Source organism: Muscardinus avellanarius, assembly GCF_963383645.1.
Source record: "Muscardinus avellanarius genome assembly, chromosome: 7".
NCBI classification, from domain to species: domain Eukaryota; kingdom Metazoa; phylum Chordata; class Mammalia; order Rodentia; family Gliridae; genus Muscardinus; species Muscardinus avellanarius.
The window spans coordinates 89,338,621-89,357,709 of NC_137793.1; the positions used below are offsets into that span (position 1 = coordinate 89,338,621).

The 19,089-nt window shown below is 54.7% G+C and overlaps 1 protein-coding gene across 3 annotated transcripts in view; it reads left to right on the forward strand.

Moving 5' to 3' along the window:
* Positions 1 to 19,089, forward strand: part of KIF21B (kinesin family member 21B) — a gene marked incomplete at both ends in the record, with an annotated part of 48,492 nt that overhangs the window by 13,077 nt on the left and 16,326 nt on the right. For all 3 annotated transcript variants that reach the window (XM_080699603.1, XM_080699602.1, XM_080699604.1), the window contains 18 exons: positions 2,238 to 2,460; positions 2,724 to 2,906; positions 5,027 to 5,176; positions 5,258 to 5,392; positions 5,815 to 5,982; positions 6,294 to 6,409; positions 6,894 to 7,089; positions 7,846 to 8,035; positions 9,283 to 9,346; positions 9,431 to 9,649; positions 10,015 to 10,096; positions 10,411 to 10,528; positions 11,135 to 11,326; positions 13,227 to 13,426; positions 17,087 to 17,194; positions 17,680 to 17,748; positions 18,430 to 18,662; positions 18,847 to 18,994. In XM_080699603.1, coding sequence (XP_080555729.1) covers positions 2,238 to 2,460; positions 2,724 to 2,906; positions 5,027 to 5,176; positions 5,258 to 5,392; positions 5,815 to 5,982; positions 6,294 to 6,409; positions 6,894 to 7,089; positions 7,846 to 8,035; positions 9,283 to 9,346; positions 9,431 to 9,649; positions 10,015 to 10,096; positions 10,411 to 10,528; positions 11,135 to 11,326; positions 13,227 to 13,426; positions 17,087 to 17,194; positions 17,680 to 17,748; positions 18,430 to 18,662; positions 18,847 to 18,994 — 2,794 coding nt within the window. The remainder of the gene's footprint in view (positions 1 to 2,237; positions 2,461 to 2,723; positions 2,907 to 5,026; positions 5,177 to 5,257; positions 5,393 to 5,814; positions 5,983 to 6,293; positions 6,410 to 6,893; positions 7,090 to 7,845; positions 8,036 to 9,282; positions 9,347 to 9,430; positions 9,650 to 10,014; positions 10,097 to 10,410; positions 10,529 to 11,134; positions 11,327 to 13,226; positions 13,427 to 17,086; positions 17,195 to 17,679; positions 17,749 to 18,429; positions 18,663 to 18,846; positions 18,995 to 19,089) is intronic.

Sequence of the window (19,089 nt, forward strand, 5' to 3'; positions counted from 1 at the left end):
TATGCGAGGCTTTTCCTTGGCCCTGAGTTCTGGGAAGACAATGGAGGGGTCACTGCATGCAGGGCCAGTGCCTGGGCTCCACTGGCTGCTTACTGACTCTGACTCTGGATGACACCATCCCAGTTTCCTCATCTCTACATGGGGTACTAGTAGTGACCTTCTGGGGTTGTCGTGAGAGGCTGCGTGTCTGTGTGTAGATGCTGTCTTCATTAATGTGAAGGTAGGGGTTGCTGGCCCTGAGACTCGGTGGGGTTAGGGGGTCAAGTTTCTGGTCTGCAGGTCCAGTGAGAAGCAGCTTCACCTACCCCAGTCAGAAATTAATTCGGAGCTGGGAGTGGTGGCACACACCTGTAATTCCAGTACTTGAGAGGCTGAGTTAGGAGGATCACATGTTTGAAGCAACTTAGTGAGGCTCTCAGCAACTTGATAAGACCCTGTTTCCAAATTTTAAAAAATATATAAAATATATAATAAAATATAAATATGTAAATAGATAACTAAATATAAAAAAATATATATGTGTCTGGGGGTATACATATATACATATATATACATACATATGAGGTAGAATTTTCTTAGTTCCATCCCTAGTACCACAAAAACAAAAACAAAGAAACCAATTCAGCCTGGAGGCTGAGAAGAGGGGTTTTCATTCAGCTTGGCCCAGTACAGCTATAAAGTAGTAACCCCCTTGGGCTTCCATTCCCTTTGGGAGAGAGCCACTTACCCTGTAGACATGCTCACGCCTTGGAAAAAGCACTTCTGAAGAAAGCCCAGACTCACGGCAGAGTGCAGGTAACAGGCTTAGGGGTCCTGCAGCTGAGTGGGCCAAGGGAGCTGGGCAGCCCAGGCCAGGGACAGGATGGCGGCTTGGAGGGCCTGGGCTCTGCGGCTCGGCGCCTCTGCGTCCTGGGTGGGTGCTGGCCTGGCCCCTCTCATTCTTTTCTTCTCTTGGTAAATGTTGGCTTAGGGAGAGGGAGCCTGACAAGTAGCCCATTGTGAGTGCCTGGTCGACGAAGCTGGCCTGTGTGAGCCCATGGGCATCAGAGCCTGACCCCCCTTTACTTTAGGGTGTTTGGGGGGGTGCCTTCTGCCAATCCCTGGACACGCATGCTCACTGACTCATGCTTGGTTGCCATGGGGACCTCGTCATGGTGATGGCTGCTTAGAAGAGGGAGGAAGGGAAAGCTGGATGGAGATAGTTCTGCCCATGGCTGGCTTCCCATTCCATCCTGGTGCCCTTTCTTCTTCTGTATGGGAGAGCCTGTCAGGATCTGGGGTGCGGGCCCACCCTGTGGCTGGCCTGGTATCCCTTCTAGAGAGGTCCCTGCCCTTGGCAGGAAACATTTGACTTGGCACAGAACTCCAGGTTGTGCTTGGTCTGGCCTCTCAGGCCCTGGAAGGATCCAGAGCTGGTACCCACCCATCAGGGGCTGCTGGGCGGAGGACGCTTGCAGCCCCACAGGTCTTGGCTGCCTCCAGAACTCGGCCCTGACTTGGGGAATGTGACCCAGAGCCCCGGGGAGCTGCCTGGCCTTCTCCCTCTTCCCAGAAGTGGGCACTGTCTCTATCCTTGCTCAGAAGGGAGCTGGTCTCCAGGGTACCCTGTCTGGCCAGCAGCATGTGCTTTCATGCCACCAGACCTGGGGCTCCTTGCTTTCTGTTCTACAACCTGGGACAAGTGCTTTGAACTTGCTCAGCCTCAGTTTCTTCATCTGTAAAATCAGGCAACAGGTGAATACCTGAGAGGTTTATAGTGAAGAATACATTATTTAATTTAATTAATTAATTTATTTATTTATTTATTTATTTTTGCAGTGCTGGGGATGGAACTCAGGGGCATTTTACCTTCGAGCTACAACCCCAGCCCTACTTTTTTATTCTTTACTTTGAAACAGGGTCTCACTGAGTTGCAAAGGGCCTCGCTAAGTAGCTGAGGCTGTCCTCGAACCACGATTCTCCTGTCTCAGCCTCCCAAGTGCTGGGATTACAAGCATCTGTCACCGCACCTGGCATTACATGATTTAATTTTTTATCAACTCCTTTAGATACAGATTCGGTATACACTCAATAAATGTTTGTAACTGCTGTGTTTCTTGGCCATTATCATTGCTGCATTACCCAAACTGTCCCTTGGGGGTGCCTGGCCTCCCTTCCTCTCCTGTGTCTTGAGAAGTGGGAGCTTGGCTGGTGGTGAGGGAGGAGGGCCTGACCCTGGGCTCTTCCATCCTGGGCAGGATCCGACCCCAGCTGTCGAAGGAGAAGATTGAGGGCTGCCACATCTGTACCTCCGTCACCCCGGGGGAGCCCCAGGTCCTGCTGGGGAAAGACAAGGCCTTTACCTATGACTTTGTCTTTGACCTGGACACTTGGCAGGAACAGATTTATTCAACCTGTGTGAGCAAGCTCATCGAAGGCTGCTTCGAGGGCTACAATGCCACTGTGCTGGCCTACGGGCAGGTAAGTCACCTCCGCCCCACCAATGGCCACCCCAGCTGTCGTCTCCCCTCATCTGATGGGGGAGGTAGCCCCATCTTTAGAACAACTGAGACACAGCTGTGAGGTTCTGTCTGTTAACCAAGGGTGCTGGATAGCAGGAGGGCTGTCACCAAAGACTTCCATGGGACTGGGAGAAGGGCGAGGGGACTCAGCCCAGGTGCAGGACATACTGCTGCCTCCAGAGGGTGCTGGTAACCATCTCCCTTCTGTCTTTGCCAATCCAGACGGGGGCCGGGAAAACGTACACTATGGGCACGGGTTTCGACACGGTGACTTCAGAGGAGGAGCAGGGCATCATCCCGAGGGCCATCGCGCACCTCTTCGGGGGCATCGCAGAGCGCAAGCGGCGGGCCCAGGAGCAGGGTGTGGCTGGGCCTGAGTTCAAAGTCAGCGCTCAGTTCCTGGAGGTACTGTGGCGTCAAAGGGCTGGCAGGAGGGAGACATGGTGGACCATGAGACCGTGGGAGCTGGGCTCTCGTCCAGTGCCCTGGAATGAGACTCAGGAGTCACAGGGCATCTGCAGATGATAAATTCCCCACTGCTGGGGGATCCAAGCAAGGCCTGGAGGACCACGTGGTGGGATGTTTTCTTGCATCAGATGGGCTGGAGTCGATGACCTTTGAGATCCCCTCAAACCCTAACTGACTGCAGCCCTGACACTTAAGAGCCATATGGCCATGAGCCTGTGATTTCACACTTGGGACCTCATCTGCAAAACGGGGTGGGGGGGCGTCTGCGTCCCTAGGGGTTGGTGAGGAGACCTGGAAGTACGTGCTTGGCACATGGTGAGAATTCTGGTCCTCTCCCTTCCTGCTGGCCTTCACCAGGCCCCACCTCTCTCCCAGGTGTCTGGGCCTGTCTCTTTCCAGCTGGGATGTTTCCTGGCCTGAGTCTTCTTGGATCTCAGAAGAGAAAGATCTTTCAGAAGGGGCCCTCCTCTGGCCCTGCCTGTCTCTGGGAGGGGGCCAGCCTGGAGCTGTGTCTGCCAAGAGCTTTTGGGGGGTAATAGAGGGGATCTGGGCTTCTTGACCTTTGGGCTGCGAGAAGTCCCAGCTCAGTAACCACAGAGGTAGGCGCTCCTTCCTATGAAGGGGCCTCTCACAGGGATGTCTAGGAAGACAGGTGGACCTCAACATTTCTCACAAGCCTGACCAGGCTTTTCCTTTAGGACATGCAGTTCTCAGCATCCCAACCCTCCACCCAAGAGCCCAGCCTTGGAGTGTTTGCTGGATTTTGAGCCATTCTGGGCTCTCACCCCCAACCTGAATGCTGACTATACCCTGGTTGGCCTTGGAGGGGAGGGAGTGGCCTCAGCCCTCTCCATGTTTGTCACACCCCACTCCAGTTCATCACACCATCCTTGTCCACCCTTGGGCACTCAGGGGCTGCCGGCCTCCTGCTCTTTTAAAGGACCCTATACTTTAGGCTTGGGAGTTTTTCTTTGGCCTTCTGGACTTAGATAAACGCCTTTGTGAGCATGTGTATGTGTGTCCTGCTGCTCATGTATCCCTGTGAGCTTTTCCTTCACATTTCTTTGTTTTTGTCCCTTCTTCATTCTGCCATGGAGCCCCCCCCCAAAAAAAAAGAAGGCAGCTCCTAGAAAATCTATGCCAATGGGGGAACCACCAGGGGTTAAATGATGTAATATGTCTGTCCCAGTGCAGACAGACACTGTGGTACCCATGTCAAACATCTCTTCCTTCCGTTTCCTCTTCTTCCTGTGGGACATTTCTGTTCTTTTAATCAAAGCCTCGGGTGCCCAAGGGCTGCAGCCCCTCCCTTCCCCCTTGCCCCTCAGTGCTCTCTTGGCTGCTACCCAGTTCTGCCCATTTCTTTTTCACTCACAATTTCAGCTCCCGGCCTGTTGACTTCCCAGCCCTTCAGCTGATGCAACTTTCCCTGCCCAAGATCCCAGTCACAAGAATCTCCTTGGCACTGACCATCTGAAATGGGGTGGCCATTCCTGGTCTCCTCGGGAGTCTGGGCCACCATGGCCCTTTCTTTCTGCCTACCTTCCTCTTGTGCACAGAGCAGGGAACCTCCCTCCACCAGCCCTGGATTGTCATTACATCGAGCCCCAGGGGCTGTCAGGGTCAGGACATAGCTTCCTGGCCACTGAGCTCTGCCTTCCTTCATCTGGAACCACACCCCTCCTTCTCAGCCCAGAATCTAAGATCTGCCCAAGTCATGGTCGTGTCTTCCTTATCTCCTCCCTCTAGGACTCACATCCCTGTGTCCCCCTTAGATCTTCAGCCTCCCGTGAGAGTAGCTGCTGGGTACTGGTTCCAGCGTGAGGAGGGACAGTGTACAGTCTCAGGATAGTTCCACCCAGGGCCCAGCTTCTCCTGCCCAGGAGGAAAATGTCAGATTCCAGAACTCAGAGGGGACCAGAGTTAGGCAAGTTAACCTCCAGAGCCTCAGTGTCCACTTCTACAAAATGAAGATGGTTTATAGACATGAGAAAACCCTATGGGCTCCTGTGCTGAGCCGCGAGAACCCAGCCATTGCTCCCCGCCCCCTGACACAGCTCTACAACGAGGAGATCCTTGACCTGTTCGACAGCACCCGTGACCCTGACGCCCGCCACCGCAGGTCCAACATCAAGATCCACGAGGACGCCAACGGCGGCATCTATACCACGGGGGTCACTTCTCGCCTCATCAACTCCCAGGAGGAGGTGAGCATCCACGGGCCATTCTGAAAGGCCAGAGGCCAGCCGCACGACCTCCCTGGCGCTCACTTCTGCGTCTCCCTGCAGCTGATCCAGTGCCTGAAGCAGGGCGCCCTGTCACGCACCACGGCCAGCACCCAGATGAATGTACAGAGCTCCCGCTCCCACGCCATCTTCACCATCCACCTGTGCCAGATGCGCGTGTGCGCCCAGCCCGACCCGGTGAGCAGCGTGCTGTGGGACGCCCCGGGGACAGCAGGACGGCAGCCGTGGGTCCAAGCTAGCAAACCAGAGTTGGGGTTTGCCACTTGCTCTGTTTTCTTTATCTGGAATCACATGCCCTCCTTCCCAGCCCAGTATCTAAGATTTGCCCGAGTCACAGGCATGTTCTTTTTTGCTTGAGCCTCAGCTACCCCGTCTGTACCATGGGGTAATGATAGCTCTGCATCCTTGGGAGGATGGAGTGAGAGTCAGGCATGTGCCCGCCCTGTGCTCACTGTCAGCTGCCATTCTCCATATGTGCAAGGGGCGAGGTGCTCCACGCCCACGCTGACCCTCCTGCCTGGGGGTGGGGCTGGAGACCAGGAGACCAGGAGACCGGAGCTGCTGGGGGTGACTCGGAGGCTGACTTGTGCTGCATGCAGGTGAACGAGGCGGTGACGGGGCTTCCAGAAGGTGCAGCTCCAGCGAATGAATATGAGACGCTCACCGCCAAGTTTCACTTTGTGGACTTGGCGGGCTCAGAGCGGCTGAAGCGGACAGGGGCCACCGGCGAGCGGGCCAAGGAGGGCATCTCCATCAACTGTGGCTTGGTAAGGATGCGGAGGGTCACCAGCCCCAGCCGCTGAGTCCCTCCCCACACACTGACTCCACGGCTGCCCACTCCTCCATGGGCCCCTTCCCGGCTGCTTGGCAGGGCGCCCATAGTCTCTCTTATTAGGTCTTTGGTCTCACCCCTCACCCAACTCCCAGGTTCCACCAAATTATCCCATCTACCTATAAACCTGCCCAGGAGCCTGAGATGCTCGGGCCAGACAGGCAGGCATGGATGGCTTGGGGGATTATGTCACACTCGCCCCTCCCTCCCGGGGTGGCTCTGGAGCTCAGGCCCTGTCTCCTGCAGCTGGCCTTGGGCAACGTGATCAGCGCGCTGGGGGACCAGAGCAAGAAAGTGGTGCACGTGCCCTACCGGGACTCCAAGCTCACTCGGCTCCTCCAGGACTCCCTGGGGGGCAACAGGTATCTGATGACCACCATCCAGGGAAGAGACAGTGGGGAGGCAGGGAGGTTCCTGGAGAATGCGGATATGAGGGTTAGGGGAGTGGCGGACCCATCCTAGACTGCGGATAGGAGGCGGGGACCTCGAGGTGCTCCATGACCTTCAGTCGGTTCTGTTCAGACTCAGTTTCCTTATCTGTACAACAGGGAGAGCTAGTCCTAAAAGAAGTCATACAACCCAAATGAGTCAATAGATGGGAACTGTTAGAAAAATGCAGGGGCTATTGACACATCTTTATCAACAAGAAGAGGTCTCTGGCAGCTAGGCGTGACCACCTTGTTAGCCACTTTTGCTGAGTTACCCTCCGGCTAGGTGGTCCAGACCCCCACATCCCAGGTTCTGTCCTCCCAGTGCATTAATGCAGTGGGGTATGGGGTGGGAGCAGGGCCTCTGCTGGGGGCTGGCTGCGTCCCTTACCCTCACCCAACCTCATTTCACCCCCAGCCAGACCGTCATGATCGCCTGTGTGAGCCCCTCAGACCGGGACTTCATGGAGACGCTCAACACCCTCAAGTACGCCAATCGGGCCCGCAACATCAAGAACAAGGTGGTGGTGAACCAGGACAAGACCAGCCAGCAGATCAGCGCACTGCGGGCTGAGATCGCGCGCCTGCAGATGGAGCTGATGGAGTACAAGGCGGTGAGCGGCGCCCAGGCTAGACCGCGATCCTCCTGTCTCAGCCTCCAGATGCTGAGATTACAAGCATGCGCACCACGCCCAGTTTTTGATAGATATTTTGAACAACAAATGAAGTCTCAGCAAAAGGAAGCGGGCAGACATTTGAGGTAGAGAATAAGCCATCTATAAATAAGACAAGTGAGTGCTCGAGGAAAGCATTTAATTCTATGCAGCCAGGCCTGAAGTTACCAACCACTGGCCTGTGGCCTGAATCTGGCCCTCAGATAGGTTTGGATTTAGCTTACATTTGTCAAACACTTCATTGTTAATCTTTCTGAAAGTCAAGTGATTTTAGCTTTTCTGGAAAAAATTGAAATTCTGCCAACTGATGGCACTAAGTAGGTGGAGTGGCATAGCAGCTGCCTCTCCTGGGTTGAGTCTGTGACTTTGTTAGCTCCAGTCTCCACCACTCCCTGTTATCTTACACCCGGGCTGATTCACTCATTTCTGCCAGCTTGCCTGGCCCAGGTAGGGCTTTGCCCCTTGGATTAGCATTCATGAAAAGTGAGTTGAGTTGCAGAAAGGAAGGTCGAGGTGAGGCATGGGAGGCCTCAAATGGCTGGTTATGGACTTGGGACTTTTTTGCCGTCAAGGGGAGCTAAGAAGGTTTGGGAGCACTAGGAGACCTGGGGCAGGGGAGCTAGACAGTTGCCACCATGTCCCAGAAAAGGCCAAAGTGAGATTTGGCACTGACTGCTCCCTACCTCTCCTTCCCAGGGCAAGCGGGTGATTGGGGAGGACGGCGCCGAGGGCTACAGCGACCTGTACCGGGAGAACGCCATGCTGCAGAAGGAGAACGGGGCGCTGCGGCTGCGGGTGAAGGCCATGCAGGAGGCCATCGACGCCATCAACAGCCGAGTCACCCATCTTATGAGCCAGGAGGCCAACCTGCTCCTGGCCAAGGCTGGTGAGTTGGGGTGTGTCAGGCCAGCTTGGACACCAGCGTGCTGGGGTCCCGTCCCCACACCTGGCCCAGGATGCTGGGCGGGCGCAGACAGGCAGGCCGTGCACAGATCAACTCGCTGATGCACTTTTTCCAACTGACTTTAAGACAGTATGTATGACTAAGAAGTACTTAAGCACATCCTTCTTGTTAAACATGGCGGACATCCCTCAGCACAGATAGCGAGAGAGTAAAGTCCCCTCACCAAACCCGCCACCCTGCGTTCTCTGCTTCTCAGGAGGAACCCTCCCCCGCAGCTTAGTGCCTATTTTTCCACACCTTTCTCAGTATATCTGTTTCAAGTATGAATATGTGTTTGTATATGTTCATATGCATGTGTGAACATGTGCTACTTTTTCTATATTTGAGAGCATATGAATTATTCTTCAACTTCCCTTTTTTGTTTAGCATGTTTTATAAATCTCCATATTACAAACAATTTTGGCACATTCCCATATTCCCAGTACTTGGGAGGCTGAGACAGGAGGATCACAGGTTCGAGGATATCCTCAGCAAGTAGTGAGACACTGATCAAGCTAAACAAAAATAAAATAACGCTGGGATTCTATTTCAGGGGCAGAATGCCCCTGGGCTCAATCCCCAGTACCACATACATACAGATAAATAAATAAACTCCATTTTAAAACCCACTTAATTTTTTAATACTTCATGGTGTTCCACATGCGTTGATGAATAATTTATTATAACAGCCCTCTATTGATTCTATTGTTCTATTCAAAACATTTACATGGTTTCTAGTTTCTCCTTTACCGGCAGCACTTGTATACATCTGTGCACATGTGCAAGCATTTCATGAGAGAGATTCCTTTCTAGAAAAGGCTGGTAAGCTGGGCACGTCGTGATGCATGCTTGTAATCCCAGTATTTGGGAAGCTAAAACAAGAGAATTGCAGATTTGAGGACAGCCTCCCAGTACTGTGTGTGTGGTACTAGGGATTGAACCACAATGGAGTGAGATTCTCAGCAACTTTGTGAAACCATGTTTCAAAATAAAAAAGATAAAATTGGGCTCGGGGCAAGCTCAGAATGCCCCTGAGTTCAGTCTCTGGTTACATACACACACACACACACACACACACACACACACACACACACGGATCCTTTGAGGTACCCCATTGGAGGCACAGATACAGGGCCACCAGTCTTAGACTTGAAGGCCTTGCTGTTGATTTTTCTTCCTTCCCCCACCAGGTGATGGCAACGAGGCCATTGGTGCTCTGATTCAGAACTACATCCGGGAGATCGAGGAGCTGCGGTGAGTGAGCCCCGGCAGGTGCATGCAGACAGGGAGCCAGGCCAAGGGCGGTGCCAGCTCACCTCGCCTGTTCTTCCCATGCAGGACCAAGCTCCTGGAGAGCGAGGCCATGAACGAGTCCCTCCGCCGCAGCCTCTCGCGGGCCTCGGCCCGGGGCCCCTACTCGCTGGGAGCATCCCCGGCCGGCCCAGCTTTTGGGGGCAGCCCTGCCAGCTCCATGGAGGATGCCACTGAGGTGATCCGTAGGGCCAAGCAGGACCTGGAGCGACTAAAGAAGAAGGAGGTCAGGCAGCGGAGAAAAAGGTGAGCAGACTGCTACCACCTCACCAACAGCACTGCGGCACTCGTGGGGGACCTGCCCACGCTCCAGGAAGACAGAGGCACTGCCCTACGCCAGCTCACCCATCCCGAGGGGCTCTCCCATTATTGCTTAGGAATTCATGGAACAAATTTGCTTTTGGGCAGAAATTCCCTGACCTTCTCCAATGCTTCCTCACCCCCCAAGGATCATTCCTGGTGGGAGCTAGAGAAAAGCAGATAGCCACTATCCCCTGTGCCCGTGCCCCGTGAGCAGGAGCGTTTCTCATTCCACCCCTGCCACCCTCACTACTGCACGCTCAAGCCAGCTTAGTCCCCCTAATCCGTCCTCCCCTTCACTTCAAAAGCAGCCCAGAGAAGGAAGCCTTCAAAAAGAGGGCAAAGCTCCAACAGGAAAACAGTGAGGAGACGGACGAGAACGAGGCTGAGGAGGTGAGGACCACCCCACTCTCCTCACCCCTGTCCCTGCCCAGGGTGGGGCAAAGACTAGGCTGCCTCCCCTTGACCCTTGCCCTTCCCAGTAGCTCCACCTGGTTGCCATGGTGATCTTCATCCCTCAGGTCCAGCCTCATCCCCATCACAAGATGCTGGTTGGAGGTTCCTGTAAGGGGACAGTGCTCAGAGTATTGGGAGAGGGGTGCTCTTCCCAGAGGGAGGTTGTTGCCAGCCCCCAGCCCTCCTGGCACAATGTGGTCTGGCCTGGCCTCTACTTCTGGGTTCCCCTCCTAATTGTGCTTGCTGCCCAGGAGGAGGAAGAGCGAGACGAGAGTGGCTGTGAGGAGGAGGAAGGGCATGAGGATGAAGACGAGGACTCGGGCAGTGAGGAGAGCCTGGTGGACTCCGACTCAGACCCCGAGGAGAAGGGTGCGGGGGCCTGGGCTGGGGGGTGGGACGCCTGCGGGGCTGCCAGTCTGTGCAAGTCCTGCAGGAAGTTCTGGTGCCCCTGGGGTGGTGGGGTCAGGCCTGCCTGATTCTCAGAGCTAATGCTTGTCCAAGGCCCACTGAGCATGCTCAAAGAGGTCCACAACTCTTCCAAGTTTAGTCCATGTAGAACAGAGCATTGGGCATAAGCCCAGCTAGTGCCCAAGCCCAGTTCTCTTAAGTAGGAACACCTGTCCCTTCAGCTCGGACCTGTTGTCATCTCTGACCTGTAGCCCCTTAAAGTGCTGTTGGTCATCTCACCTTCCTCTACCCAAGCGCGTCCCATGTCATTGTGACAGGTGGACATTGGCCTCTGGGCCCCGCAGGAGTGCGAAGGCGGTCTAGATCTCCCTCCCAGCTCCTAGCGGGCCCTGCATTTCTGAGGCCACTCTTTAATTGCATTTCCCCATCTGACATCACTCTGCCCTCTGTCTCTGGTCACTGACTGGTCACAGCTGACCAGAGAAAGCCCCTCCCTGAATGGGTGAGTGCTCTCCCCCGCCCTGCATCCCGGAGCGGGGCTGAGCCTGGCTCTGCTCCACTCTGCAGAGGTGAACTTCCAGGCGGACCTGGCCGACCTGACTTGCGAGATCGAGATCAAGCAGAAGCTGATCGATGAGCTGGAGAACAGCCAGCGGCGGCTGCAGACGCTCAAGCACCAGTACGAAGAGAAGCTGATTCTGCTGCAGAATAAGATCCGGGACACGCAGCTGGAGCGTGACCGGGTGCTGCAGAACCTCAGTGAGCCTGCGCCACGCCCTCCCCACCGCCCTCCCCACCCTGCCCCTGCCTCAAAAGCGCACCCGGCAACCGGCATCTCGGGGACTTACCTGGCTTCTATACAAGGGACTCTGTAGTCCCTTAGCCCATAGTTGAAAATTCTTATGTCTAACCTTAGTTCCTCTGACACATTTTAAATTCATCTTGTTTAAACAACTATGGTCTTGCTCATCTGAATCCTTTAATCCTTCACATCCCTGGGTGCACGCGCACGGTACCTCCCAGCCTTCTCTCCTGCACTGTTCCTGGGCAACAGTGTCAGTGTATAAACCACCTTCTTCACATTCCACCTTCTCATGCTGCTCTGCAGCCCATTCACGGCATTATTCACGTCTCCATTTCTTCATCTACTTATCCAGCAAATGTTTTTTGAATGTGGGTCTTATAGAACAGATTGTCCTAGATGCAAGAGATGTTAGTGTGAGCAAAGTTCCTGCTTTCATGCAAGTAAACTCCAGTGGGGAGAGACAGACACAGACAAACTAAGCAGGATCTCCAGCATGGCAGATGGTGATTGAGCCCACGGGCATTCTACCTCTGAACTATAACCCAGCCCTATTTTTGTTTTGCTTTAGTTTTTTGCTTTGATTTTTGGTATAGGGATTGATCCCAGGGGTGTTTTACCAACCAGCCACACCCTTAGTCCTTAGTTTCAAAACACGGTCTCCCTAGGTTGCTGAGAGCCTACTACATTGCTGAGGCTGATCTTGAACCCAACATCTTCTTAGTTCAGCCTCTCAAGTACTGGGATCACAGGCCTGCGCCACCATGCCTAGCTGATAAGCCTTATTTTTTTTTAAATACAGCTATGGGAGTGCTGGGTCTGGCTTGGTTATGGAAGACTGCCTAGAGGTGACATTTGCGCAAAGACCTGAAGGAGGTATATCAGTGCTAGAGCAGAATGAGCAGCGACTCATTCTAAGCACTCCAGGTGGAGGAACAGAGGTGAAGAGGCCCCATGGCCAGGGCCGAGTGGCCAGCCTGTTGTGGAATGGCAAGGGGCCAGAATGGCTGGAGCATGGGTCACGTCAGTCATCATGAGGAAGCTGCTTTATACTCTAAGGGAGATAAGAAGGTGTAGAGTTTTGAGCCATGTACATGATTTAAAATTTAGGAGCATTTTAAGAAATTCAATCTGGCTGCTGTGAAGGGGAACAAAGTAGAAACTGGAGACCACTTAGGAAACTGTTATAACGACCCCAGGAGAGAGGGTTGGGTGGGAGGTGGAGACACGCGGCAGATTTTGGATTGTTTCAAAGGCTGAACCAAAGCCTTTGTCGATGCCCAGGTCGGTGGCATGAGGGAGAAGGAAGTCCAGGTATCACAGAGTGTGATCTTCTGGATGGGAGGTGATCCTGTTTACTGCGGTAGGTCAGGGGTGAAAAGCAGGAGTTGGTTTTGTACGTGTTCAGTTAGAGATAGCTGTTGGTAGTTCAGGTGGGAGAATCTAGGGTAGGGAATCAGTGTACTCCTTCTGGCCCAGCTCTCCGCACTCTCCCTTCTCTTGCTAACACCTCCCCTTCCCACCAGCCCCATCCCTTTTCTCTAACAGCGGATCATGGGTCAGAACCAAGCCAGCATGAGTGGCTGCAAAGTCCTTGTGGGGAAGCTAGAGATCTGGGGCTCAGAGATCTCAAGAAAGTACCTCCTCACGTTCTGATGGAGTGTCAGCAGGAAGGGATCTTGTACATCTGCTGGCCCATTCCCTCTTTGTTCAAATGAGGAGACAGGTCAGAGAGGGGCGACCTGCCCAAGGTCGCAGTGAGACCAGAACCCAGGCCTCAGGCCTTCCTGTCAATGAGTCCACATTTAGCAGGAGCATATGGGCCCATGGCTCTGATAGCCACCCCACTGCCCACAGGCACCATGGAGTGCTACACGGAGGAGAAGGCCAACAAGATCAAGGCAGATTATGAGAAGAGGCTGCGGGAGATGAACCGGGATCTGCAGAAGCTGCAGGCTGCACAGAAGGAGCACGCCAGGCTGCTCAAGAACCAGTCACGCTACGAGAGAGAGCTGAAGAAGCTGCAGGCTGAGGTGGCCGAGATGAAGAAGGCCAAGGTAGGGCTGGGGGCCTGAGGAGAGGGGCTTTCGGGGGCTGTGCCATGTCTTAGAATCCACTTTTTATATTATTTAAAAATAATCAACTACTAGCTGGGCGTGGTGATGCACGTTTGTAATTCCCCACGCTTGAGAGGCAGAGACAGGAGGGTCGCACAGGTTCGAAGCCAGCCTCAGCTCAGCTGGCTTAAGAGACCCTGTTTCCAAATAAAAAATATAAAATAGGTCTGGGAATGTAGCCTGGAGGTAGAAGGCCCCTGTGTTTCATCCCCAGTACCAATAATCATCATCATCATCATCATCATCACCTGCTAAGCTGGGCGTGGTGGCGCACGCTTGTAATCCCAGCCCTTGGGAGGCTGAGACAGGAGAATCTGGGTTTGCAGCCAGCCTCAGCTACTTAGTGAGGCCCTTTGCAACTCAGTGAGTCTCTATTTCAAAATAAAAAGAATAAAAAATAGGGCTGGGGGTGTAGCTCAGAGGTAGAATGCCCCTGGGTTCTATCCTCAGTACCCCCCCCAAAAAAAAATCAACTGCTATCAAGTGTGGGATTTCTTCCCAACACATTGCATTGCCTGGCTCACCTCCATCCTGGCCCGGCACACTGTCCTCCTAACTGAGTGCATTATCCAGGATGCAGGCTGTTGTGCGAGCAGGGTGATGGGATGTTCAGGGCGCTCTGCTCAATGCTGCCCCCTGTGGTGGAAGGCTGCACTGCAGTTGCACCTGTCTGCAGCACTGAGCCCTCTTGTTTGGTGCCAGCCACCCTAGTCTCAAATTATGGCAATAATTACCATCCTTAGGAGGTTTACTGGGGCCAGGCTCTTGACTAATCATTTTGCATGCACAGTCACAGTCTTTAGGAGAGCTTTAGGAAAGAAACCCTGCCACTGCTCCCATTTTATTCACGGAAGAATGAGGCTCGTTTGGGCATGATAGCACATGCTTGTAATCCCAGTATGCTTGAGAGGCTGAGACAGGAGGATCGCAGGTTCAAGGCCATCCTCAGCAATTTAGCGAGACTCTCAGCAACTTAGCAAAACCCTGTTTCAAAATAAAATTAAAATAGGGCTGGGGGCATATCTTAGAGGTGGAACACCTCTCGGTTCAGTCCCCAGTTGAACCAAAAAAAGAAAGTGAGGCACTGAGAAGGTAATTCCAGGAGTTAGTGTTAGGACGCAAACTTAGCCCTAGCCTCCCAGTCTGGTGTGTGTTGTGTATGGGCGATACAATACCTCCCTTTTCTACTTTGCTGTTGTTCAGCGTCTCTGTGGTTTGTTCTGACTTTGGGGTTCGGGTCTTATGCCTCTAGAGTCTGGGTATGTCCGGCTCCTGCCTGGGGCTTGAAGATCCATGCTCCCCCTGGGCCTTCCTGCCCTGCCCCTCAGCCCCTGGTGTGTGCCAGCTCTCCACAGCCCTGAGCAAATCCCAGTATCGGTGGCAGCCCTGATACGCTGCGGAAGGCTGGCCTTGGGAACAGAGACACAGGAAAGGGGGGCTTTCCCGTGCTGGGGGGCTGCTGGGATAGGCTCCTGGGAGCCATCAGTAACCACCCTCACCGCCGACTCGGCTGGTGCTGAGCAGTGTGCATTGAGAGGTGATGGAGTCTAGTGGAGCTGGACCTTTGAGGCTGCCCACACTGCCTTGTTGGGCTTTGTCCCCACGCCTGGGGCACGAGTCAGGAGCTCCATCAGCCTGAGCAGAGTGGAGACCACCTGGCCTCTCTGTGCTCAGACCATTTTGACCTGCACCAACCAAACCTAAGCACCACAAATTTCCTCAGCCTCGGGCGCCCTCTGGTGGTACAGAGGGAGGGCTGGTTGGGTCTTCCAGATCCCCAGGTGAAGCGGCACCACCAAGGCCTGTGCCTCCAGCAGCAGCTTCTAGGACAGCTCTGGGTGCACTTGTCTTTATCCCTACTGTCTCTCTCCCAGAGACCCCCAGCTAACGCCTCGGCAGGGTGGCTCCAGCCTCTCCTGGCCGGCTTTTGCCTTAGCTGGGCCTGGCTCAGAAGAGCTTCATGAGGGAACATTCTCACAGGGCTCTGAAGCCTGGGAAAGCAGTCTAATGCACAGGGTATGTTTGAAAGACAGCAGCCAGGTATGTGTGTGTTTTGATCTCGAGATTGCTGGGGCCCCTAAGACAGGACCCAGCTGTGACATGTCACACGCTCTTGTGAGTCTGGGGCTGGAGGTAGAAAAGAACTGCCTTGGGGCTGAGGTTTCCTGTGGGAGGGACAGAGAGAACAGCAACCAAGGCTTCTAATCAGATGCCACGAAAGCCAGGGGCGGAGAACCTTCCCACTGCTGTTGAACTGCGGGGCCCCAGGAAACCTCAGCCATGCTGGGTGGGGCCCACAGCAGCAGGGGCCCCTAGGGAGACAGTAGAATGCACCACTGCCGTCTACTTTTAGAGCTCAGGCATGGAATGGAGGCCCCTTTTAGCACTGCCATGTGCCTGGAGCATCCTCACCCATTCTGAGACCATCACCTCTAGTGGCCTCCACGTTATGCAGGGGGGCAGACGGGCCTTAGAGAATGCATAGCCCTTCCCTAGGGAGCCTCTTGTGTGCTAGTTTTCAGGCTCGCTGTTAGCCAGGGCGCCGATTCTACCTTCCCAGTCCAAGTCCTTTAGAACACTTATTCTAGACCCCAAAGACCCAGCAGCAGTGAGGCTACCTCTGCTCTGCAGACTCATCCCTCCGCGGCTGGCCCTCCCAGGGAGAAGCCAGCCTGACCGGGCACTGGTCCTCTTGGGTCCTCCCTCTTTTCTTCCCTGCCATTTCCTTTCCTACCTGTCCTCAGGGCAGGGTAGGTTGGTGACTTTCTTGGTGATGTCTGAAGCCTCAGTGGCAGAGCAAGGACCAGTCCCCATTGTGATTCTGCCCATGACCTGGAGTCTGGGGCAAGCCCTGTGTGTACTGCATCCTGTGTTTGGGGGGAAGATGCTGTGGAGCTGGAGGACAGTGGCTTCCCAGCACATTGTGCCATCTTTGGCCACACTGACGATGCTCTCTGTGCCTTTGGGTAGACTGAGAACCCTGGGTTCCAGGCAATCTACGCAGGGTCCCTAGCCTTGCTGTGAGCTGTCAAGGTGCTCTGAAGGCGGCTGTGGGAAGACCTGGACATTTTGCCTCTCAGAGGCTCATTTCCTCGTTTATTAAACAGGAATGATAACGCCCTTCTCACATGATTGTCGTGAGGATGGAACCTGGCATGCTGATGGTTCTCAGTAAATAATGGTGGTTCTTATTTTGTCACTGAGCCTGGCTCTGGGATCCAGCCCTGACCTTCCCCCCTGACCTTTACCCAGCTTAGGCTGTGAGTGGGAGGAGAGATCACCTGCCTCCAACCCAAGCTATTCTGGAACAGCCAGGCTCAGGACACTGTCTTTGCACAGAGGCCAGGGTCGGACTTTGCACCGGGGGCACCTGCCCTGTGGTCTGGCTGCAAGGCCGCTCCTTCCGGGGGGTTGCCCAGGTGGCTTTGGCTCCTGTTGAGAGGCCAAGGGTGGACCCCTTGCTCCAGACCCCTGAGCTAGGGGCATCTGACAGGCTGCCACCTCTACTCAGTGTCCGGTCCTCGGAGCCAGCCACTCCTGGAGCATGTGGACCACTCTCTCCCAGCCCTGCCTTACCACCGCTGCCTCTGCTCGCCCCAGGTGGCCCTGATGAAGCAGATGCGGGAGGAGCAGCAGCGGCGGCGGCTGGTGGAGACCAAGAGGAACCGGGAGATCGCTCAGCTCAAGAAGGAGCAGCGGCGACAGGAGGTGAAAGGCCCCAGCTCCCAGACTTCCCACGCACCTGGCCGCCCCTGCCAAAAAGGGGGCCCAGTTACTGGTAGTGGTCATGCCTGGAGGAGAGCACAGATTGTCAGAGGGCGGTACCACCATGGGCCTCCATGTTCTAAACCCCAACATGTTCCAGGAAACATGTTGACCCCCAAAGAGTGTCAGGAACTTGCCAAGTGTCACCAGCAAGCCAGAAACGTGCAGCTTCAGACCCAAGCCTCCTAGCCCAGCAGACCCAACCCTCCTAGTCCCAATTCCTCCCCGGTGGTAGAAGATGAAGCCGGGGCACGGGGACTTCCTCACAACCTCTGGGAGGGGAGCTCAACTCTGGGTCCTGCTTTATCATCAGTTTAGCTGCATGAGAAAAAACCCAGGCTCTGGGCTCCAGAATTGGCCAGCCCCTGGCAGAAAGGGTGTCTGCTGGCCCCTGAATATGGACCCCGCCCCTCTTCTTCCTCCCACAGTTTCAGATCCGGGCCTTGGAGTCCCAGAAGCGGCAACAGGAAATAGTCTTGAGGAGGAAAACCCAGGAGGTGAGTGCTCTGGGGGGCTGGGTGCAACCCCACCGGAACACTCATGTTGTTCTCCTTCACGAGGAAGAGCCAGCCCTGCCTGCGGCCCTGGCTCCCCCTGCATTCATTCAGCAAACACCATCCAGCCTGGGCTGTGTCAGGCCTGTGAGAAGGGCTTGCACAACAAGAAAGCCAAGGCCTGAGGGGAGTCTGCACGCTGTCCCCAAACACCTGAGCTGATTACTTTAAAAAAGCAGAGGTAGTACTGGGCGTGGTGGCACAGGCTTGTAATCCCAGTACTTGGGAGGCTGAGACTGGGGGATCTCAGGTTCACGGCCAGCCTCAGCTATTTTAGTGAGGCCCTCTGCAGCTTAGTGAGACCCTGTTTAAAATAAAAATAAAAAACAGGGCTGGGAGTATAGCTCATGGGTAGAATGCCGTTGGGTTCCAAACCTAGTTCGATAATAATAATAATAATAGTAATAATAATAAAGAAGAAAAAAGAAAGAAAGAAAGAAAGAAGGAGCCCTTTCTTCTGTGTTTACATCAGACAGACACCTCTTGGCCTTTCTGCTGACCCACGCACCGCCCAGTACTGAGCAGTCTCTGTTCTCCTGGCCCAGGCACCCTGAAGCTGGGCCTTTCTGTATAACTCCAGGCTACCTGCTCACTGTCCGTCTTTCCTTGTGCCTCTTCCACCAGGTCTCTGCGCTAAGACGCCTGGCCAAGCCCATGTCTGAGCGAGTGGCAGGGCGCGTGGGGCCGAAGCCACCCATGCTGGACTCGGGGGCCGAGGTGTCGGCCAGCACCACCTCCTCCGAGGCCGAGTCGGGGGCCCGCTCGGTCTCCAGCATCGTGCGCCAATGGAACCGCAAGATCAACCACTTCCTGGGGGACCATCCCACGACCACCGTCAACGGCACGCGCCCGGCCAGGTGAGGGGGACTGGCAGTGCCCTGGCTGGCGTGGGCAGAGAGGTGCATATATGGGAGTGAGGTAGGGGGAGGGGGAGGGGCAGTGAAGCTCCGGGGAGTGCCCTGTTCCCCGGGCTGCCAGCTCCCAGGGAGCTGCAAAGGTTAAAAAGACTAACACCCACTCCCCATTTCCTCTGCCTCCCAGAAAGAAGTTCCAGAAGAAGGGAGCCAGCCAGAGCTTCAGTAAGGCTGCCAGGCTCAAGTGGCAGTCCTTGGAGCGGAGGATCATCGACATTGTCATGCAGAGGATGACCATCGTTAACCTGGAAGCCGACATGGAGCGGCTCATCAAGGTGGCCTGCCTCCCCTCCCTCTGCTCTGGGGTCCAGAGGTGCTGGGGTTGGGGGTCCTCTAAGACAGGCAATCAGGGGTCAAAACTGTGGGCAGG